The sequence below is a fragment of the Molossus molossus genome, unplaced genomic scaffold, assembly GCF_014108415.1.
Source record: "Molossus molossus isolate mMolMol1 unplaced genomic scaffold, mMolMol1.p scaffold_m16_p_1, whole genome shotgun sequence".
Classification (NCBI taxonomy): domain Eukaryota; kingdom Metazoa; phylum Chordata; class Mammalia; order Chiroptera; family Molossidae; genus Molossus; species Molossus molossus.
In genome coordinates this window covers 178,658,835-178,683,591 of record NW_023425344.1, presented here as the reverse complement: position 1 = coordinate 178,683,591, position 24,757 = coordinate 178,658,835, and the positions used below count along the sequence as shown (strand labels likewise).

Below are 24,757 nucleotides of genomic sequence, written 5' to 3'. Positions count from 1 at the left end.
CCCTGTGGTATTGGTGTTCTGCTGTTTGTGGCTCTCTCTACTGCACTTGGATGAGTGTGGGAGGACCCACATTAAACACTACTGTCAAGTCTTACTTACCTAGGTAGATTTTCAAGCCAAGGACAGATTCAGTTATCTTCTAGCCTTTTGTCTGGAGGCTATTAGTCTCAGTTATTTGATGAGCCTCTATTTGTAGCCCACAGCTGAATGAAAAATCCTTCAGCTGTAAGAGGATTTCCAGCAGGTGGGGCACTTGCTCACTATCAGACTTTAGATGTTAATGACCCTCAATTTGCATTTCTTTGGCCTGGCCTGGCGATATTGAATTCCTGCGGCATTGAATTCCTGCGGCATTGAATTCCTGCGGCATTGAATTCCTGCGGCATTGAATTCCTGCGGGAAGGGCCGTTGCTTCTCCTCAGGGCTTTGGGAAGGGGCTCTTTGAGTAATATGACTACTGTCCTGTGAGGGAGTGATTTAGTACAGGACTCCCGGTGTTCAGTGTTCTCCTATCTGTCTCTCAGCTCTCTCCTGAACCAGGAGCCCTGGACTCTCTCCACACAGTTCCAGTTCAGTCTGCCCTCCCTCTGCCAGAGACCAACATGAGTTACTGTAGCTGATTTGGTGCTTTTTAAAACCTCTGCTTATGCACTTTGCTAATACAGCCCTTGTTGTCCATGGCTCCCAGCCCACCCCCATGCATCTCTGCAGTTCCTACCAGGCTCAATTTGGCATCCTTTCTGTCTTTGGTTTTACTGGCTCTCTACCAGCTGCTCTTAGTTAGTTTTTCCCAATGTTTTGTCTTTATTTTAGTTGTAATTCCAGTTTGGTCCTGGGAAACGGTGTGTGTAGCTTCCATTTTCTCTGCCACCATCTCCATTTTTCCCTTAGCTTGGATTTTTTTTTTTTTAGAATATTTGTGTTTTTGTTAATTAATTAATTAATTAATTTTTTTATCCTCACCTGAGGACATTTTTCCATTTTTTGTTCAGGTAGCATGGGAGGGAGAGAGAGGAACAGAGAGAGAGAGAGAAACATTGATGTGAAAGGGATACATCGAGCGGCTGCCACCCGCACGACTGACCAGAGCCGGGGACAAACTGCAACCGAGGTACGTGCCCTTAGCGGGAACCGAACCCGGGTCTCTCAGGACCACAGGCCGACGCTCTAACCGCTGAACCAAACCGGCCAGGGCTTAGCTTGGATTTTGAAGATAATTAAATGAAGGAACTATTTATGGATCTAAAGAATCCAGTAAGGGATGTTGGGACACCCACGGACTAGCAGCAGTGAGTAGGGGGAAGGGAAAGTGTGTTGGAGCTTAGGGAGATCTAGAGCCACGGTCAAAGAATCATCCAAAGGAGGTATGAGCAAAGGATTAACCAACCCTTCCCCCTTCAGCATAAGAATTTGAGCTGTCATTAATTTCCTAATGGTTTCTCTGGTAACTGATGAAAGTTAGATTGTCAACAATGTTAGGAGGCGTTACTTATGCTAAAAGTGACCCCTGGATTGGGAGAATTATAAGGGGAAGCCATACTTTGAACTTCCCTAAGTACAATGATTCTTGTGGCTGGGCATATTCCTTGCTGGGACCTTGGATGCTGTACCTATAAAGTCATTTCAAGAGATGATGCTCCTATGGGATATAAAGTTTTTAAACCAGGGTAGCTTCCTTGCCCCTTGTACCTCTACTGTGATGATATGGACTGCAGCAAAAGCTCCCATTGAGGAGGGATACCTGACACTGCCTTGCTGTGCTTCCTGTCCTAAATCCTTCTGAATAGACTCACTCCAAGTGTGGTCTCTGTCTTTGAGTGAGAATACACAGTTGAATCTAAGAAAACCTTCCTGATGGGCACCTCATGGATACATCCCTGCCAAAACCATAATGTCAAAGCAGTGAGGGGAAGGGGAAGGTACCTCAACTTTCCTTCTGCCCTCCAATCTCTTAATACTCCTCCCTCCCCACATTGACTAATCTAATCACAAAATAGAGGTCAAGCAGAAGGAGTCTGATCATCCCAGCTTACATCGGGTGCTTACCATAGTTTATTGTTCTCATCTTGGTAGACAGTTGGGATATGCATAAAGCTGCTATGAGTATTCATGTGTCAAATAAGTAATACATTTTCCTTTCTCTTGGATTGATTCACAAGAGTAGAATTGCTGGATCATAGAAAAGACAAATGTTTAACTTTTAACATTGCCAGTTTTCCAAAGTGGTTGTATTATTTTATACTTCCCAACAACAAATGAGAGTTCTATTTGTTCCACACCTTTCCAACATTTTGTGTTAAGCTTTTTCATCTGGGCCATTCTAATGACTGTGTAGTGTTATCCTACTGTGATTTTCATTTTCATTTTCCTGATGCCTTATCATATTGAAGACTTTTTCATATATGTGCTTATTTGTCATTCACATATCTTCTTTTATGAAGTGCCTGTTCAAGTTGTTTTAGAACTGGATTAGCTTTGTATTAGTTGTTTTATTATTAAATTTCATGCATTCTTTATATATACTAGATTTGAATCCTTTGTCAGATTTGTGTGTTTCACATTTTTCTCTTAGTTTGTGGCTTGTCTATTAATGGTGGCTTTGCAAAATTTAAAAATATTGATGAAGTTCGATTTAAAATTTTTTTCTTTGTATCTTTTTTTTGCCTACCCAAAGATGTGAAAAAATAGCTGTAGATTATTAAAGTAATGTCCTTTAAAAAAAGATTTTCATTTAAAAATGAAATCCAGTTTGGATGTTTTTCAGATTACTATGTTCTATAGATTGAATGTGTCACCCAAAATTTATATGTTGGAATGTAATCCCCAATGTGATAGTATTTGGAGGTGAGGCCTTTGGGAGGTGATTAGGCCCTGAAGATGGATCCCTCATGAATGAGATTTATTGTGCTTTATAAAAATGGCCCACAGAGCTCCCTTGCACCTTCCGTCATTCAGAACACAGCAAGAAGATGGCCATCTGGGGACCAGGAAGCAAACCTTCCCCAGACACAAGTGATTATACAGTTTCAGGATTATATTTTGTGTTGGGATTCAGAGTGGGGACAGTCATAGTTTCTGGCTGGGCAGTGACAGTGTGGGAAATAAAATGATGTGGAATGCAGGAGGGAATAGTTGCCTTCCTGGGTATGTCAGGGAATATTTTATAGTAGATGTATGTTTGTGCTGGGCTCGAAAAGATTAGGTCTCCATGAGGAGTTGGAGGGAGGACGTATGGAATGGTGGAGAACTAGCAGTAGTGAATATTGCTGAGGCTTTGGGTCTGAGACACACGGAATGGGAGATGAACCTGAAGAGATAGGCAGGACCAGGTCATGAAGTGATGATGACTGCACCTTCCTTTATGACTTCTTTGCAAAAGGTGGAATGAATGACCCTCTACTTGTGCCCAGTTAAGAGGCTCAAGTAGTGGCTCAAGTTGATAGTTTTCAGATTCTCAAGTAGTTGTGCTTCAAGTTGTCAGTCCCCAGTCCTTACCTATTGAACCCGAATCTTTGCAGTGGAGGCTGGGCTGCCCCGGGCTCTGTGGGTGAGTCTGCAGCACAATGGAGTTTGAAAACAATTGGATAGTGAATGAGGAGTAGACAATGAGAAAGCGAGAAGGGCCTTGATCAAGGAGGTGTTGGAAAGTAAATGGTGACTATTCTTTCTGTACCGCAGGCCGATGCTCCAACCGCTCCAACCGCTGAGCCAAACCGGCCAGGGCAAGGTTTTTTTTTTTTTATCCTCACCCGAGGACATTTTTCCATTTTTTGTTCAGGTAGAATGGGAGGGAGAGAGAGGAACAGAGAGAGAGAGAGAAACATCGACGTGAAAGGACACATCGAGTGGCTGCCACCCGCACAACCAACCAGGGCCGGGGACAAACTGCAACCGAGGTACGTGCCCTTAGCGAGAACCGAATCCGGGCCTCTCCGGACCGCAGGCCGACGCTCTAACCGCTGAGCCAAACTGGCCAGGGCTGGTGACTATTCTTGATGACTAAATGTATGTAAGGAATGAAACTGAGAAGATTCTGGCATGAGTAACTTCAAAAATGACATCTATGCCAGTCACCTACGTGGCAACACAGAGTAAGAGATTTGTTGGAGAAAAGAGAGGAAGTTTAGTTATACTTAAATGACTGACTTACTATCAAGAAATAGCTTTTTATATTACCTAGAAATAATACTAACTTTGGGAGAATATGGTTCTATCAATTCAAACACTGCTGATAATAAAATACTTTCATTATATAATGTTTATTCTTTTCAAAGGACATATTCAGCTCACATTTGTTAGGCACTAAGATTTGTTGCATTCTTACTATGGACTTTTAGGCTTATTGTTGTTGTTTTTCCCCTCCTCCTCCTCCTCTTCCTCCTTCTCCTTTCCCATTATTATTATTTTGCAGATGGTGAAACTGAAGCTCAGAGAGGTTAATTGATTTTCCTAAGGCTATTTTAGGAACTAGAGAGAGTCTGGATTCAAAACTCTTGACTTTGCTGAGTGTAGGTCTCTTCAGTACCATACAGCTGCCTCTCATAACAGGGATGGGCAGGGGTTTTTCTTATTATTTATATATGAACAACTTGAAGTCTACAGAAACTGTGATTTGCCCAAGATTCTAAGCTGATAAGTACAGAGCAGGGACTAGAGCCCAGATCACTGCTTCCTGGCCACTGTTTCTTTCTTTTTTATTTCACTTTAACTTCCTGCTTTCCATATATTTTAATATATTTTCCTCCTCGTTTTATGTACAATTGAACCATTCCTTTCTCGAATAGGAAGAGTTTAGAGAATGATAAATATTGTTTTTAAGGGAAGAGATAGTGTTTGAGAAGCAAAACCAACCTTCAAGGCTCAGTTGCTTTGAGCAGTGTGTGATGGTACATTTTCAGCCTGTGCATGACTTTTTTTTTTTTTTTAAATTAGGAACCTGACCTTAATGTTGATGATAGAAATATGGAAATAACTCCAGGGGAGAAGGTACTCCGGAACACCAAAGAGCAGCGGAATGAGCAAAATCGGCTTAGAGAGATAGATGAGAAGCTGAGAAAGATGAAGGAAAATGTAGTAAGTCTTTTTGTTATTTAAAGTTTAATTGTAACCAGTGATTGTATTTAAGAAGGTTCCAGTTTCCTTTGACTGTTTAAATATTCTATCGAAAGTTAGCAGGGACATCTGTAATACTTTCAACAATAAAGATAAGTTTTAAAAAGTTACTTCTGGAAGTTTAGTAACACTTTATACAAGAATATGAGATTTCCTTTTATATCTATACTATCTAGCTATCTATATGTTATCCTACTATCTATAGACCAGAGAATATATTTTCTAAGTTATAGCTTATGGAAATGGCTAATTTAACAGTTTTGTCTTATTCTTTTTATTGCAATAGAACATTGTTTTAAATTACTAATTTGGGTAAAAGAAATAATCTGTGACCACTGAGTTGGTGATTTAAGGACCAAGTCCATATTCAGTCTTAGGGTGGAAGAGGGAAAGAGTGAGCTAAGGGGTAATGTAGGAGTCCCGGGAGGGCGGAGCCACATGGAGCCTAGGCTTGATCTGTCAGTAAAGGCTGGAAAAGTGACCTAGTTCCGATGCACATTTGCCTTGGTTAAGGTTGGTTGAGGAAGTGGGATTTTATTTAGTCTGAAGGTGGTGGTAATGTTGTTGGTGTTGATGGATCTAGCTAGTGGGAACTGGGGAAAGTAGGCACAATGAAGTGAGGTAGGGGCTCACAAAGGTAGTAGGAAATTCAGTGGGTATGCAGGGGCCTTGGGCACCAGCTGCATAAGTATGGGGAGGATGAGCCATGCAGCCAGAAGCAGCATATTGAAACTACTCCTTCGGATCCACTCCAGGTGAGTCAACAATGTAATGTAGCCACTATGCTACACATTCAGGGAAAGGTAGTGAGCGCAGTGGACTGCATTTGGATAGTAAAGTGACAAGGATGAGGATGAGATTTAACACCAGGTCATATGAAGGATTGTTGATGGGAATGAGTGTATTTAGCTTGGCAAAGAAAAGTGTGTGTGTGTGTGTGTGTGTGTGTGTGTGTGTGTGTTTTGTGGGCAAGAAAGGGTGGGATGGTTTGGTAGAAAAATCACACATGATCACTTTCCAGAGATTTAAAGGACTATTATTTGAAGTATCACTTTCATTTTTTTATAGTGTAGGAAAAAAAATACGGTGGTTGGGAAAGAAAAAAGTTAGAATTATCTCAATGGAAATGGGCTGTCTCAGGCAAGGTTTTCAAATCAGACTGGAGTGACACTTTCTGGGTAGCTGTAGAGAAGGTTTAAGTGTGAAAAGGGTGGCTGAATGGTTCAGGTCAATTTCTCCAGCACAGGAGGCTGTTTGCACATGACAAGTATGTGGAGGTGCTGGGCTTCAATTTGTGCTGAGCCACTCACCTCTTGTCTAGTTGGTTCCCTTGGGGTTAGCAGTGTTGGCTTTGACCATGGATAAAGTTCCCTGGTCAGGCTAACCACTTGTATGGAGATGATTTGAGAAGGTAGAATGAAGAGAAAATGGAAATAGCCATACTCATAGAATAGGCAACACAAAACAAACCCCACAGATAACCTCTCAATCACTTGCCATACAGTGGGCTCTGGCACCTCTAACCCCTGAGTTTCCCATTGAGCTCAGAGAGTCACTTTCTGTTGTTTTGGGTACTCTAAAGGCTTCTCTGCCCATTCAGTCTTATAACCCCACTCTGCTTTATATTACCTCCCAGAGTTATAGTCCTGCATATTAGTTTCTGTAGATGGGATATAGTGGTTAAGAGCCAGGTACTGAAGCCACACTGCTTGGGTTTGAATCTCAACTCTGTGTGACCTTTGTCAGGTTTCCTGATCTCTCCGTGCTTCATTTCCTTTATCTGTAGAGTTAGGATAGTTATAATTAACAGTTACTTCATAGGCCATTTTGAAGGTTAAATTAGTTAACATATGTAGTCTGAAAAGAGTATGGCACATTGTTTTTTAATCTTCACCCAAGGATATGTTTTTATTGATTTTTAGAGAGAGACAAAGTGGGAGAGAGAGACAGAGACAGAGAAAGAGAGAGAGACAGAGAGAGAAACATCGATGTGAGAGAGAGACGTTAATTGGTTACCTCTCATACATACCCTGACCTGGAATTGAGCCGCAGCCTAGGTATGTGCCTCAAATGGGAATTGAACCTGCAACCTTTTGGTGTATGGGATGATGCTCCAACCAACTGAACCATCCGGCCAGGGCCAGGGTCTGGCACATTTTAAGTGCTATATAAATGTTTATTATTAGTATTGCTACTGATATTATTAACATTATTAATATGGCATTTGTATAAGCTGGCTTCTATGATAAGGAAGAGGAGGAAGTAGTATGGAGGATGAAATTGAAGTATAAGCCTTGGAGAAGAATCTAGATGCCCTTTTTCTGACTCTGGTTGAAAGAAGTGAAGGATGGGCCTATAAAAGCAGGTGTAGAGATGAACAGGAGGTGATAGAGGTCATGTCTGCATGTTCTCTGTTTAGTCTGTAAATTAGAGATCAAGCCATATGGTCAGAGTGAGAGGATAGAGTGGGGATGGGGTCTTGAAGCAGGGTAGGAAAGGATTGGAATAGAGTCTGTGAGGATGAGAAGAAAAACAATGGTGAACAATGAAGACAGTCCCATGGAGGTTGGAAACCAGAGCTATGAAATGGAGACAGTCAGCAAGGCCTGGAGTCTTCTCTGACAGCCCTCAGCTGTCCACCAGAAATGGAGAAAATGTGTCATAAGTTGAGGCAGAGGTGAGGGTAGGCTCAGTGCTTGCAGTGGAAGATCAAGGAGGCAAGGTGATTGGTACCTATGAGACCATAACTAAAATAAAAAAGCAAGAAATGTAATGTGTGTACCTCAGATATCAGCTGGGACCCCTTTGCCCTTCTTTGACCTGTTTTCATAACTTATTGTGTATACACACATTAGAATATCATATTGCTATAAAAGAATGAGGTCTATCTATATATCTTGGAACGATGCCTATGAAAAAGAGCCTTTGCATAAAACCATGATCAGTATCGTTCCATTTTTATTTTTTAAAAAATCATAGGAAAATTCTGGAATAATATATATGAAATGTTTAACAGTGATTGCTTGTAGTGATGGATGGGGAGGTGAAAAAAGGAAATTCACTTAAAAAAAAACATCCTCACCAGAGGATATTTTTTCCATTTATCTTTAGATAGAGTGGGAGGGAGGGAGGGAGGGAGAAAATTAGTAATATAAAGCAAAAATAAAAATTGTAGATAGAATGTAAGTATCAACTCTAATCATTTAATGTTTATGTGCATATATGCTGATAACAATCTGAAGGGAACTAGGATGTCTTTATAGCTTAGCCTTATTATTTTCCACTATCTATTAAATTGTCTTTATTTCTAAATAAAGGGGAGTCATACATAACTGAGGCAATTTTATTGTTTAATTATTTTATTTATATACATTTTAATTCTTTAATGTAATTATGTAATTTATTTTTTAATCCTCACCTGAGGATATTTTTTTTCATTTATCTTTAGATAGAGTGTAGGGGAGAGAGGGAGAGAGAGAGAAAAATCAATGAGAGAGACACATTGACTGGTCGCCTCCCACAAGAGCCTGACCAGGGCCGGGGACAAACTGCAACTGAGGTACGTGCCCTTGACCGGAATTGAACCTGCAACTCTTTGGTCCGCAAGTCAACACTCTAACCACTGAGCCAAATCTGCCAGGCCTGTAATTATGTAATTTTTGACTAAGTTAAATAGTAACAATAATTCATATTTGGTCTAATTTTTCTGAGATATTGAGTGTTCCATTCTGATAATAAGACTAATGGGATATTTTAAAAAATAAAGACCATCTTTAACTTCTTGGATTAGATAAAAATACCTTTAATGAAATTGCATAATAATTCTAACTTTCACAAATCAAAAGAATTCAACTTTAGTCTTGCATTTCTTTTCTTTTTATTTAATCTATTAGGGTGACACTGGTTAACAACGTTATCCAGGTTTTGGGTAAACAATTCCACAGCACTTCATCTATACACTGTATTGTGTGCTCACCGTCCCAAGTCAACCTCCTTCCATCACCATTTATTCTCCTATACCCTCCCCCAACTTCATTTCCCCCTTGTCCCCCAATCACGACACTGTTGTCCACGAGTTTTTTCTCTCTTTTTTCTTTTTCACTCAATCTCTCCACCATCCCCAGCTCCCTAACCCCCCACCCTGACAGGAAGAATCATCAATCTGTCCTCATCTCTTTGACTCCTTTAGTGATAAAATATTCTCAAAGATGTTTTGTTAGTATTATTAGAAAAAGCTCTCCACGGTTTCAATCATTCTAAATGCATTGACTATACTTTTTAGGTCTTTATTGTGTCTCTTTGATTCTCAGTGTGAACTTTATTCATTTTTTTCATCATTTGACGTCTCTACTATTTCTTACTACATTCTTTCCCTTTTCAGTTTCCTGGAAACCATGAGCTTGGCCTTGTTTGGTGAACTGCATTGTTATTATTACATCAAAATGTTTAGCACTCTAAGCCTTGTTGCTGGGCATTGTGGATAAGAATGTGGTACACAAAAGACGATAAGTCCTTGTATTCTGATTCTTATTTTGACATGTTCTTGCCATTTAACCTAGTATGAGAATACATGGACCCCAATCAGAAGACTGGAGAGTTTCTTCTGCTCAGTGAATGGACAGAGGGTCTACCTTCAATTACTAAACATGCCATAGAATTGGAATTATGGAATGTGAGAGCTGGAGGGGGCTCAGAGTTCATGTGGGCCAATTCTGTGGATTGGAAACCAGCCAGGAACAGCTAAATACTTTTTCACAGACTCACAATTAGTTGTAGACTTGGGCTAATCTCCAATTTTTTTGATACTTCATCCTGTGAACTTTTCATTAAATCCAACCTCTTTCAGTTACACCTGTGTAGTTCAGTTAATTTTAAGCTAAGATTTGGGACTACCTATAAATGTGGTCTCTTTTCTAAAAACCTTAACTGTTGCCAACTTAGAAAAGAGACCACGTTTATACATTTTTCTCAATTTCAACAGAACTCCAAAGAACCTGACATGTTTGTGGTAAACTTTAGTATTTGTATGTTAATTTAGACCTGAATTGGAAAAATAGTTATATTCTTTCTTTGGTGTCATTGTTTAAAACTGTAGAAATTATCTAATTTTTTAAAAAATTTGTAACAGCTTTTAGGAAGATGGATAAAATAACATTGACACACAAACTTTTAAAAATATGTTTTTATTGATTTTAGAGAGAGAGGAAGGGAGAGGGAGAGGGATAGAGGGAGAGAGAGAGAGAGAGAGAGAGAGAGAGAGAGAGAGAGAGAAAGTACATCCACTGGCCGCCTCCTGCATGCCCCTTTACTGGGGATCGAGCCTGCAACCTGGGCACGTGTCCTGAGTGGGAATCCACTGGTAACCTCTTGGTGCATGGGACAGTGCTCAACTACTGAGCCACACTGGTCAGGCAAACTTGGTATTTTTATAGAGTGTACAACCTTTTTTTTTTTTTATTCTGTAGGGGGTGACAGGTGTGATGCAGGTGGCAATAATGATGCAAAAAATTTGGTTGTGAAATTTTAAGAGTGAGATTTGTACATTAACAGTTAAACAAACCTTAAAAATTTGTTCTTATAAACATTGTCAAAGAAACACATTTTGAAACAAGTAAAATAAAATTTTCAGAAACACATATTTCTACATAATTTGATACAGAACTCTTGACAAAACTTCTTGCAACTGAATAATGTCACTTAATGGTACTATGGAGAAACACCTTGTAGCAGTTACAGGTACACGGCTGGTGTTTAGAAATCAATCTGGAATGAATAAATGAGCCAGTAACCTTTTAAAAGTTATTGGCTACATATAATATTTGAATAGAGTGTAGGATAAGCTGAAAACATAATCAACTGTAGTGCTTTGGGAATAAGATGTTAACTGGATGTTTTTTGTTGACTTATTTTGTTTCAACTATAATTTTTAGTTCATTTATAAGATACATTAGTACATTTCAGTTTCATATCTATTTTGGAACAAAAGGAATTATAAATATATCTTATATTCTGCCTATGCAATAAAAAACTTAAAAAATATTAAGGATACTTTTTTCTGGATTATGATTCTTCACATATATTAAGACAATACAGACAATATTGTTATAAAAGGTGTAGGTATTGTGCTGTGTCTGAATGATGTCACATATCGAGAAATATCTTAAAAATGAACATTTTGATGGCAACTTTGCTATATAATATTACCTGTTTTTCCCCTTAAAGCTTTATTATTGAGCAGAGGCCCTAGAAATAGATAATAAAGCTAGTTAGGCCCTAACACAACTCCATTTTGCTCTCTGAATTAGTGTTCAGAGTTCCCTGATGGAGGCTGTGTGCCATGGATTTGGTAATATGGAACAAGTGCGTGTACATGCTTCAAGAAATAAGAAATAATATCTCATTGAAGGATATAATGAAATATAACCATATAAAGTAAAATAAATATTGTAAACATTATAATATGCTATATATACACATATAAGACATATTTGACTAGTCTAGCATTTATTGACATAAAATTAGAATGCATAAATAAAAATTATGACAATTTTAGAGGTTGAACTCAAGTCTATTATTTGGATGTTAACATGGGGTTAATTAACATCCCATTTAATTTATTTTCTGAGGTCATTTTTAGTATCATTCTTTTAGTATATTAAATTTTTGTTGTTGTTGTTAATCCTCATCTGAGGATATTTTTTCATTGATTTTTTTAGAGAGGAGGGAAGAGAGAGAGGGAGAGAGACAGAGAGAGAGAGAAAAACATTGATGTGAGACACATCAATTGGTTGCCTCCTACATGTGCCCTGACTGGGGATAGAAACTGCAACCCAGGTATGTGCCCTTGAGTGGGAATCGAACCCGAGACCCTTCAGTGTGTGTGCTGACACTCTACTCAGACATGCTGGCAGGGCTAATATATCAAATTCTTGAATGATTTTTTTTTTCCTCACTTGAGGGCATTTTTCTATTTTTTGTTTAAATAGAGTGGGAGGGAGAGAGAGAGAGAAATATTGACGTGAAAGGGACACATCGAGTGGTTGCCACCTGCATGACCCAACCAGGGCCAGGGACAAGCTGCAACTGAGGCACGTGCCCTTATCGAGAACTGAACCCGGGTCTCTCTGGACCGCAGGCTGATGCTCTAACTGCTGAGCCAAACCGGCCAGGACTTGAATGATTTTTTTGTTTAATGGAAATGTTATTAGTATTCATATGGTGTCTTTATCGTTCATTATTTTTGTAACCAGCTACAGGTATTTTTTTTTTTTGTTTTGTTTTTTTAATAAATCTTCATATCCTAGATCTACCTCTGGTTACAATCTAAGGCTACTTCTGGCCAAAGCAGGATTATCTAAAGCAGTGATCTCAATGGAGATGGTCAGAGAACTATGTTACTGGTGGGGGTAAGAAACTTACACCAGAGTATAAATCTGTACATTCTTTACTTCATCAAGAAAAGCTTGCTCGGTAACATGGTTGCCATAAATTCTAGTATAGCTCCTTATTTCAAAGTAGACTGGTAACAACCAGTGTGAGGACTAGCACTGGCTTTGAGGAGCTCTGAGTGCTGGCCCATTCCTGATCTTTGATGTGGAGGCTATGGTTCTGAGCAGCCAGCCTCCTGGATCTCAGGCATCAGGATGTAGCTGTCCTCTTCCTTCTTTTACCTCCATCTCCTCTCTCCTAGACCTATTGATGTCCTGATATCACTGGAATCTGCCCTGGTCTTTGGTTTCCAGCTCTTTGGCTCATGTGTATTATAGGGAACTAGAGAGGCCTCCATCTCTGGTTTATTGGGCTCAGAGGTTATCTTTATCAAATTCTTGTTCTCAACATTCTGTATGATTAACATGGTATCATCAGTCACCGACACTCTAGCTTTCATGCAGTACTAGTGTTTTAGGAGAAAACACATAGGATACATAAAAAAAATTGCCCACGAAATTCTTCCTAAAAATTCTATAAAAATAGTTTAATCTTGATTTCTGGTCAAGGTCATGTGTTGACCTACATTTACACTTACTGTGGTTCTAACCACATAAAAAATTTAAGACATATCATAATCATACAGCAAGATGTATTACTCTGTTGAGCAGAAATGCAACAGAAACACACGACTTAGCAGACCTGAAGCTGGGAGTTTGACTGATGTGAGAGGACAAAGTGATCCATGTGAGGCTGGGACTAGAACCAGATTCATTGTGTGGGACTCGGACCAGTGTGGGGTTTCCATGGACATGGGTGGACGTTAGAAAAAGCTGAAACAAAATGAAAAATATGCCTGGGACTATGAATTATAATATAAAGCCTCCTACTTAGAAACAGGAGAAAACATACCCTTGCAGCCAGCCCCCATGCCAAGTCTCTGAGTAGGAGACTTCTGCTAGCTATATGGCAGGCCAGATGTTTAGAGAAAACTCTTAGTAGAGCAAAACTAAATAAGATGGATAAAATATTTTTTTTAAAAAGTAATTTTTAAAGCATGATTGAGCTGGCAGAAGAGAAAAGGAATTCCTTGGAGGACAGAGATGACAGGATCGTATGAATCAGGAGGGTATGTGGCCACTGGAGCAGCATTTGTCGCCAAGGTTTCAGTTGATCTCCAATTGCCCAAAGCCTTCATTTTAACAGACCATGTATAGGGGGCTCAGGAGACAGAGCCTGAGGCTCAGGAGGTAGAATCACTCCCACACAGAGTTGGCACACCAAGTGGTTAAAACCTCAGTGGATGAACTAGGAAAAAACCTGCTCTGAAGAGAGAGGGGTAGACATTGTATCTACATATCTGTATCTTTTTTATTATTTTTTTTATCCTCACCTGAGGACATTTTTCCATTTTTCAGATAGAGCGGGAGGGAGAGAGAGGAAGAGAGAGAGAGAGAAACATCGATGTGAAGGGACACATCAAGTGGCTACCACCCGCACGACCAACCAGGGCCGGGGACAAACTGCAACTGAGGTACGTGCCCTTAGTGGGAACCAAACCCGGGTCTCTGTACTGCAGGCCGACGCTCCAACTGCTGAGCCAAACCGGCCAGGGCTACATATCTGTATCTTTATCTGTGTCTATTATCTGTCTATTTTCCTCTGCTTTGGTTGTGGGTGGAATGGGAAATAAGAGTCTCCCATGAGAATTTCTAACTACAAATCTGCATGAAGGTAGGTTTTGGGCTTGAGTTCATACTAACTTGTAGGGCCTGAAAAACCCCAAGTTGAATGTTTAGTTGAAAGTGGTCTTAGATTGGCAGTATTCTTGGCTCCTGGTAGAAGGAAAGGCAAATCTCTCTGGAAGAACACAATTTTAGTCTAAACCTTAAAGAATTTCCACAAACAAAGTTTGAGGACCATGAATTCACACTAAGGACCTCCACTCCCCAAAGCACATAAGGAAATAAGCCACCATAAACAATAGTTAATAGAAAAAACACACTATAGAATCAGTTCTATGTAGACTGCAGTTTGGAACAGTCTATTTCAGAATGTAAAGTAAGTCTGTTTAATACATTTAAAGAAATAAAAGGCGCTTTTGAGAGTTTGGCAAAGGAATATTTGAAATGGAACCAATTAGAACTCACAAATGAAAATGTAATGAAAGTGGAAATTCTTGGAGTTAGACCTTCCTTGCTCTCTGCACAGATCCTGGCACTTATACTTATTTCCCCCCTCATTTTTGTCTGGATTTTCTAAAGCTTTGTATCATCTCTCTAGTGAGAACAACATCAATATTTTCACATAAGCCATAGAAAAATAGTTTTAAAGTTTTTCTGGAACAGCATATCAACCTCTGAACTGTAGGGCAGAAGAAAGAAAAATAAATATAATTACACAACCTACATTTGCAAGAATACATCACTTCCCCCGCCCAACCAGTAAGATGGATTTTTTTTTCCAACTGTTTATCTGCCTTTCTTACTGCCTCTCCTAATTTCAACTTTTTATTTTTATTTTTTTCCATTTTTATTCATTTATTTTTGTTATAGCTGTTTCTCCTTTCCCTCCCCCAGACCCCCTTCTCCCCATCCTGCCCCCTACCTCCCTAGCATTGTTGTCTATGTTCATTGGTTATGCATACATGTATATAAGTTTTTTGGTTCATCATCCATCCCCCCTCACCCCCTACTCTGAGGTTTGTCAGTCTGAACCATACTCCTTTCTATGTCTCTGGGTCTGTTTCGTTCATCACCCCACCTTGTTCATTATATTTCACAAATAAGTGAGATCATGTGGTATTTGTCTTTCTCTGATTGGCTCATTTTGTTCAGCATAATACTCTTGAGGTCCCTCCATGTTGTCTCAAAGGATAAGAGATCTTTCGTTCTTACAGCTGCATAGTATTCCATTGAATATATGTTCCCCAGCTTTTTTCTCCACTCATCTACTGATGGACACTTGGGCTGTTTCTAGATCTTGGTGACTGTAAATAGTGCTGCTATGAACATAGGGGTACATATGTTCTTTCTGATTGGTGTTTCAGGCTTCTTAGGATATATTCCTAGAATTGGGATCACTGGGTCAAATGGCAGTTCAATTTTTAATTTTTCAAGGAAACACCATAGTGTTTTTCATAGTGGCTGCACCAGTCTGCATTCCCACCAGCAGTGTACTAGAGTCCCCTTTTCTCCACACCCTCGCCAGCACTTATTGTTTGATGATTTGTTGATGGCAGCCATTCTGGCTGGTGTGAGGTGATACCTCATCATTGTTTTAATTTGCATCTCACTGATGATTAGTGATGTTGAGCATTTTTTCATATGTCTCTTGGCCATTTGTATGTCCTGTTTGGAGAGGTATCTATTTAGCTCCTCTAAGGCAACAGAAACAAAGGAAAAAATGAACACATGGGACTACATCAAACTAAAAAGCTTCTGCATAGCAAAGGAAACAGCCATCAAAATGGAAAGGGAACCCATTGTATGGGAGAGCATAATTGCCAATGGTATATCAGATAAGGGGTTAATTTCCAAAAAATATAGAGTACTCATACAACTCAACAAAAGGAAGACAAAGAACCCAATTAAAGAATGGACAGAGGACCTAACTTCAACTTTTTAAAGTGTTAGCTCTTATTACTTGAAGTTTTTACATTGACTAGTTTTTTAATGGGAATACACACTAGATTAATAAAGAAATGTACTCCCTGATAAATTAAAAAATTTAACAGACTTTATTTTTTTAGAACGGTTCTAAGTTTATAGAAAAATTATACAGAAAGTATAGAATTCCTGTATATCCACTTTCAGTTTTCCCTATCATTAACATCTTGCATTAATGTGGTACAACTGATGAACCAAATATTGTACAACACAGTATTATGAATTAATGTCCATATTACATTAGGGTGTTTTCTTCGTGTTGTACAGTTATGTTAATTTTAACAAATGCATCATGTCATGTTTCTACCATGTAGTATCACAGGACAATTTTATTCTCTAAAAGTTTTGAGTTTTACCTATTTATTCATTTTTCCTCCTGTCCCTTCAACCCCTAGCAACCACTAGTTTCCCCTCTTAACATCTTGCTTTAGTGTGGTGCATTTCTTAAAATCGATGAGCCAATATTGATACATTATTATTAGCTACAGTCCATAGTTTACATTAGGGTTCACTCTTTGTGTTGTATATTTTACATGTTTAGATGAATATATGACATGTACCACCATAATAATATCATAGAGAGTAATAGTTTCATTGCCCTAAAAATCACCTGTGCTCCAACTATTCATCCTTTCTCACTCCGAATGAATCCCTGACAACCACTGATCTCTTTACTGTCTTTTTAATGTTCCAGAATGTTTTATTTTAACTGTCTTCATAGTTTACACAATGTCATATTATTCTAGTTAGAATAATACGGTATACAGAATTTTAGATTGGCCTCTTTCACTTAGCAATATGTATTTAAGATTTCTTCACGTCTTTATGTATCTTAATGGTTCATTTCTTTTTATTGATGAAAAATATTCCATTGTATGGATGTTCAGCACTCATCTACTAAAGCACATCTTGGTGGCTTCCAAGTTTTGATAATTATGAGAAAAGCTGCTACAAACATTTGGGTGCAGGTTTTTGTGTGGACATATATATTCAGCTTTCTTGGGTAAACACCTAGGAATGTGAATGTTGGATCCTATGGTAACCTACGTTTAACTTTAGAAGATAGTCTGGCAATTTCTTGCCAGGTGGCTGTACCATTATATTCCCACCATAAAGGAATGAGAGTTCCTGTTGCTCCGTGTCTTTGCCAGGGTTTGGTGTCAGTGTTTTGGATTTTAGCCATTCTAATAGGTGTGTTGCTTAGATTTGTAATTGCCTAATGACATATGATGTTGAACGTATTTTCTTTTGCATGTTTGCCATCTGTGTATTTTATTTAGTAAGGTGTCTGTTCAGATCTTTGCCATTTTAAGATTGGATTGTTTGTTTTCTTATCGTTGAATTTTAAGAGTTCTGTGAATATTTTTGGATGGAAGTACATTTATTAGATAGGTGTTTTGCAAATATTCTCTCCCAGTCTGTGGCTCGCCTGATACATTTTCACTGCTTTAAGGAATATATATATATATATATGTTATAAATAAAAAATTTTAGAATTTAGAAACTGAAATTCTGAAGTTTAAAAAATATTAGTTTGAACCAGAGGACTTTCCGGACAAGATGGTGGCATAGATAAACATGGTACTCACCTCCTCCCACAATCACATCAAAACTGCAACTAAACTACAGAACAACCATCATTCAGAACTACCGGAAATCTGATGGAATGGAAGTCCTACAATTAGGGAATTAAAGAAGAAGCCACATTGAAACTGTTAGGAGGGACAGAGATGTGGAAGGGGCTGGTCAGGAGGGATATCTTGGCTGGGGAGGTCTGCCCGAGGAGCAAGGGGTCCCAACCCCACACCAGGACCCCATCCCAGGGTTGTTACAGAACAGTTATGGGGATGTAAAGTACATCATAGGGAATACAGTCAATATTCTAACATCTATGTGTGATGTCAGTTGGGTGCAAGATTTATTGGAATGATCACTTAGTAAGTTAGGTAATGTCTAGTCACTGAGGTGAACATCTGAAACCAATATAATAATGTATGTCAACAGTAACTGAAAAATAAAAATGATTTAAAAATGAAAAAGAAATCAAAATAGTAAGACTGGCCCTTACACATAAAAAATAAATAAATAAATTAGTTTGAACCAAATGTAATCACTCTTTTCATGGTCAAAATATAATGATATAGTCTTTGCAGTTTTGTATACTTCAATCTAATCAAAACCAAAAATATTTCTCCACAATTTTCTGTGTGTACACCCATCAACAACAAATCATCTTGTCTTTGAGATGATTCTAGAAAAAAATTAAGCTCATATTGGAATTAGAAACAGATGTACATGTTATAACACACAGCTTTAATTTTCAAAGACAGCTCTGGTTTCAAAGTGCTCTGGCCACCGGTTATTCTAAGACTTCTTGCCACTCAAAGCTACATTTTAAATGGGAGCTCACCTGGGAACGGCACAGAAATTCTGTGTTCTAATTTTTGATTTAGGAAATCTGTTCATTTTCTACAGAAACTCAAGAAACTTTGTGGTACTGGATTCTGCTGCTGAATTTATGGGGCGGGCAGTAGGCCGTGCAGGGAAACAGTGGGTGCTTTGTGCACACTCGTAGGCAGTGCTCTTCCCTGCGCAGAAAGCGTAGGACATCCCTTCAGATGTTTGTAACAGTTTTCTCTGACCTCCACATGGAAAGCAATGAACTAATTATTATTTTGAGGGTCATAATTCATGACCAGATTTTAAAAACCATGGCAGTCAATAATGTTGCAAGATTAAATTGTTCTGTCAAATAGAAAAAAAGAAATCCAGATTTAATTAAAATGCAAACAAACTTTTGTGTGTTTAGTACGTATAAAACTCTCTGTGAAAGGCGGGGTATAGAGTCAAGCTTTTGCTCAAGTGGCAGAGGATAGAACTAGTAAACAAGTATGATACTGTAAGACAAAATTTAACAGGTGGCATGAGAGAAGTGCCAAGAAAGTGCTGTGTTTGTTCAAATTGGAGAATGATCACAGTAGAGGGATTTGGAAAATGTGAAATTCGAGCTGAACCATGGGGAATGAGGAAGGCTTCACGCTGTGTAGATGGGGTGGGTGTTACCGAAAGAAGATACTTTGTGGAAAAGGGCCAGGTATGGGAAAGCATGGGCCATGTTAGGGAACAGTAAGCAAGATAAGTAGCAATTATGGACTAATCATACACAGTTTTGACTTTATGCTAATGAGACAAAACGTGACATTTTAGAAATTTGAATTTTGCTGCAGCAAGAATTTGAACCAGGCTTTTTTCAGGGCTCTTGTTTGGGAGCAAGTCACTCAGTGAGTGGCCCTAGCTGCCGGCCCAGCAACCACAGCCTACACAGCTCCCTGGCCCTCAACTCAACATCACATGACCCTGAACACTTGTGAAGTATTTAAGCTATACATGTAGCTTCCAGTAGCTGTGGCTGAGATTGCAAAGAGGCTAAAGACAGTGGTGCTTAGAAACAGCAGTGCTTCAGATACAGGTTAGAGAGGAATGTTGAATTTGTTACTAGGTCAGATTATTGACAGGAGTTTGGAGTTTTGTGAATGACTTGGACAAAACTCTTTCTGTGATAAGGGGTCTATTTTATCCAGGTTGACAGGGAGGGGACAGAGGAGATAAAATCAAAGGTAGAATGGGGCCGTATTTAATAGCAGCCTATGGCAACCTAAAGTTTTCTAAGCAGCTGTTTGTTATGATCTGAACTGTGCTTTTAGAAAACTTTTTATTAGTGTGTTCATTAAACTTTTATTATCAACAAGGATGCTGCTGAAAGTTAATGTAAGGACTATTCAAACAAATAGAAGTTAAGTAAAATGAAATGATTCACATAATAGATATTACATCCTTAAGGCTTCCATTTTCTGAATTTGTACCCTATATTAAAAGTGTAGATTATGTTGGATTTTTCTGTGATCTTTATCTCTGTAGGTATTTTTCTCTCTAAAAGAATTACAGTCATTTGTTATAAAAAATATAGCTATGTTAGACATTACCAATTGCCTACTTCAAATCCATTTACCCTTCTTTCTTACTGATAGTGCCTAGTTGAAAATACTCCTTGCCCCGGATTCCTTTATATTTAGGGATGGTCATGTGAACCAATTCTGGCCAATGAGCTAGAAGCAGACATGCTCTGATAAAAAGAGAAAGAAAAAGACTTAGCTGACATATGCCTTTTGCCCTTCATCCTTTCTCTTCTTGGTTGGAGCATAGAAATATTGCCTGAACCTTTGAGTGGCATTTTGAGACCACAGGGCCGAGCAGAAAGATGGAGGCAGTGACACCATCATGAAGCCACTGCATCACCCATATTTCTTAAGGAAGAAAAACTAACCTTGGTTATGTCAAGCAGGTTGTCTGGTTCCTTTTATGAAAGCAATCCTAGCTGATACAGTGGCCTACTTCTGGTCAGATATGAAATGGTTAACATTTCATGCTAGTGCACTGGGAGAATTAAGGGAATTAATGAGTTTTGCTGAGGAATTACTAGGGCACTTCAATGTGTCTGCCTAATAGGAAGTGAGTTTCAACCCCAAACTGAAAGTGACATCTTCCTCTAGTAGGAGCAGACTAGAGCCTCTCCCTATTTCCAAAGTGTGTATGACACAGAGGGCAAAACATCCAGGGGAAGAACACTGATCACAGGGAGCACAGAGGCCTCCGACTAAAGTAGCGTGGGGCTTCCAGTAAACACACAGTTACTGTGTTGGGGAAAGCGAGTAGTTAGCATCAGGCATTTTGCAGAATGTGGTAGAGGGAGCAAACCTCCCATAAAGGCCACTGGTGAAGACCCACTATTTGCAGAGTTATGGACATGGTAATAAGAATGCTGACATGATGAACTAATATTCTAGACCAGCACTGTCTGAAGAGATACAATGTGAACTACATATATAATTTTGTCTTTTTTTTTTTTTTTATCTTCACCCTAGGACATTTTTGCATTTATCTTCAGATAGAGCAGGAGGGAGAGAGGGGAGAAGAGAGAGAGAGAAACATCGACGCGAGAGAGAGACATAGACTGGTTGCCACCCACACGACCCCAGCCAGGGCTGGGGCCAAACTGCAGCCGAGGTACATACCCTTAGTGGGAACCAAACCCAGGACTCTCTGGTCCATGCTGATGCTCTAACCGCTGAGCCAAACTGGCCAGGGCCATAACTTTGTCTTTTAATAATCACTTTTACTTTTTTTATTTTTATTTTTTTTAATCCTCACCCGAGGACATTTTTCCATTTTTTGCTCAGGTAGAGTGGGAGGGAGAGAGAGGAACAGAGAGAGAGAGAGAAACATCGATGTGAAAGGGACACATCGAGTGGCTGCCACCCGCACAACCGACCAGGGCCGGGGACAAACTGCAACCGAGGTACGCGCCCTTAGCGGGAACCGAACCCGGGTCTCTCAGGACCGCAGGCCGATGCTCTAACCTCTGAGCCAAACCGGCCAGGGCAATAATCACTTTTAAAAGGTAAAAAGAAACAGATAAAATTGTATTTAACTCAATACACCCAAAATATTGTTTTCATATTTAATATAAAATTTTTAATGAAATATTATATGTATATTCACATTAAGTTTTGAAGTCTAGTGTGATCCACACTAGTCATATTTTATTTTCATTGAAAAAATTTTTTTTCCCTTTATTGATTTTAGAGAGAGAGGAAGTGAGAGGGAGAGAGAGAGAGACATATCAATGAATGAGAACATCGATTGGCTGCCTCCTACTTGCCCCCTACTGGGGATTGGCCCAGAGCCTGGGCATGTGCCCTGACTGGGAATCAAACTGGCGACCTCTTGGTGCATGCTCAACCAGTGAGCCACATTGGCCAGACAGACTAGTCTTAATTTAGTTGCTCAATAGCCATATGTAACTACTGACAGAGCAGTTTTTGAGAAGAACAAAGTGTTTATGTGTTATATAGATATATTTATTCTTTTAAAAAGTGAAAATTTTCACTAAAATTCTAATTTCCTAGGGATTTAGAAGAAATAGGCAGTAGTAAATTTCTAGGAGAATCTAAAAATGGTGAGGGAAAAGATCCTATGTTGGAAGAGATGAGAGACGACAACTCTGGAGAACACAGAAAAGGGTTTACTACTTCATCTTTTAGCTGTTGAGCTTGATATCAACTCAAGTTGTATTCAATTCCTAAAGTTAGAATATCTCAGTAATCTTTCTCTGGGCATAATATTTGCTAATGTGATTGTTATTTATCCCAGTTCATTTAATGAATGAAGTATGACAAATTTTTCTTTATTTCCCTTTTGGTCAACCTGCATCAGATATTCTGTTTACCCGTGGCGGCAGTCTGATGTTTCAGGTCCCGCCTCCACTGATAGACCTCTCCTATTGGAAGTATCAGAGAACATTTTTAAAGGGTCTCTTCAGACATACAAGACGTTTTAGTGATTTTTTTGTAATATAACTAGAAACATGCTTTGTGAAGACAAAGGATTCTCCTGTGTCCAACTAGAAATAATATATGCCTCCTTCTAAAGATAAAGGAGAATTTGTTGAAAGATTTAAATTTTTAAAAATTAAATTTATTGATTCTTTTATTATAAAGTAAATTATGCAAACTTGGTTACAACTTAAATTTATTTTTAAAGTGATATGGCTTTTTATAGAATTCAGGCAACCCAGAAAATATAAAGAAAAAAGGAAAAATCACTCATAATTATGTTATTTTATAGGAAGGTAATGTATAACACAACCATAGTTAACCCTTGGCCATTATCCTCACATTCTTTTCTGTTCGCATGCTCACCACATGCTCACAATTCCCACCGCAACACAGACACCCTCTTGCCCTCCTCTCTCCTCCCATCTTCTCTTTTCCCTTTCCTTCCTGCTTTCTTTGTCTTTTTACAAAATGGATTGTATTGTACACACACTTTATAGCCCACTTTTTCATTTAACAATACATTATGGGCAAATTCCTATGTTAAAGTATATAGCAAGCTCATAATTTGAAATAGCATGCTACGATATGACTGTGTTTAGTGAGTCAGTCCTCTAACTGTTAATTTGTAGTTATGTTTAGTATTTTTGCTATTATAAATCATGATACAGTGAGCATCCTTGTCCATGCATTTGTTGAATTATTTTTTAGATAAATTCTCACATGGAATCACTGAGTAGGAGTATATGTATAAAGAGTTTGACTCTTTGTTGCTGAATTATCCTACAAAGATGATGTTTATTTTATACTTGTACTAACAGTGTTCCAGAATGCTAGATCGATGCCAGTAGTGTTGTCATTTAAAAAATGGCCAACCTTGCCTGGCTGGTGTGGCTTAGTGGACTGAGTGTTGACCAATGGACTGAGTGGTCCTGGTTTGATTCCTGGTCAGGGCACATGCCTGGGTTGCGGGCTTGATCCCCAGTAGGGGGCATGCAGGAGGCAGCCAATTGATGTTTCTATCTCTTCCTCTTCTCTCTCTAAAATAATCAATAAAAACATATAACAAATTTTTATTAAAAAAAGTGGCCAATCTAATAGTTTAAAATAGTATTGTTGCTTTAATTTGCATTTTTTATTTACTAGTGAATTTGAACGTTTCCAAATGTTTACTGGCAGTTTGTATTTCTTCTTTGGTGAATTGCCTATTTGTATCTTTGTTCATATTTAAAAAAAGTTTTTTTCTTTATTAATTTTTAGAGAAAGAGGAATGGAGGGGGAGAGAGAGAAACATCGATGAGAGAGAACATTGATTGGCCCTCTTCTGCATGCCCCCCACTGGGGATTTGGCCCACACCCTGGGTATGTGCCCTGACCAGGAATTGAACCAGTGACCTCTTGGTGCCTGGTTTGATGCTCAACCACTGAGCCACATCGGCTGGGTGCTTTATTCATTTTTAAATTAAGGTTCTTTCTATTTTATATATAGTTGTCTTTGTAAATTTAGAATATATACTTTTTGGTACATATGTCACAGATTTAACTATTACCAAAACATTTATTCTACGTGTGGTTTTGTAGTATTACACATTTTTGCAAGGTATTTTTTTTCTAGGTTATTATCATATAGAGTCATTTCTGATAACTATATGTTGGCTGTTGCAACTTGCTTTGTGTTTCTTGAAATGATCCATCAAAATTATTTATATCCTTTCATGTCTAAGCCCTGAATCATCTCTAGAGTATGTTTTGAGTAAGTAATGCCAAAGAAATCATATAATTATGTTCTTGCTAGAGTGTCAGTTACTAACTTTGAAGTTTGCAGAAAATCTCTTCTACATTTCTTTGGATCTAAGGTTTAGATAGACAATGACATGTAATAACATAGAAGAATGTAATTTCTTGAGTCTGCTTTTATTATTTTCATTTAATGTTAACAACTGAGAATTAAATTAGCAAACTCACTGTTGTTATTTTTATTTACTTTATCTCTACATAATATGAAAACACATGATCAACATCTGTGATCTAAGATTATCCTTCTGAAAATTTCTGAGCCAGTTACTTAGCAATATGCTGCCATTAGTGAACTCTTAATAATGTATTAAGATTTCAAATACCTGTTAACTGACACTGTCTTATATACTTGAATGTTGA

General features: G+C 38.5%; 1 protein-coding gene across 1 annotated transcript in view; it reads left to right on the top strand.

Annotated features, from left to right (window-relative positions):
• FSIP1 (fibrous sheath interacting protein 1) overlaps positions 1 to 24,757 on the top strand; it is a 204,348-nt gene that overhangs the window by 77,533 nt on the left and 102,058 nt on the right. Inside the window, exon 10 of the mRNA XM_036247677.1 lies at positions 4,933 to 5,073. Within this exon, the coding sequence (XP_036103570.1) occupies positions 4,933 to 5,073 (141 nt within the window). The remainder of the gene's footprint in view (positions 1 to 4,932; positions 5,074 to 24,757) is intronic.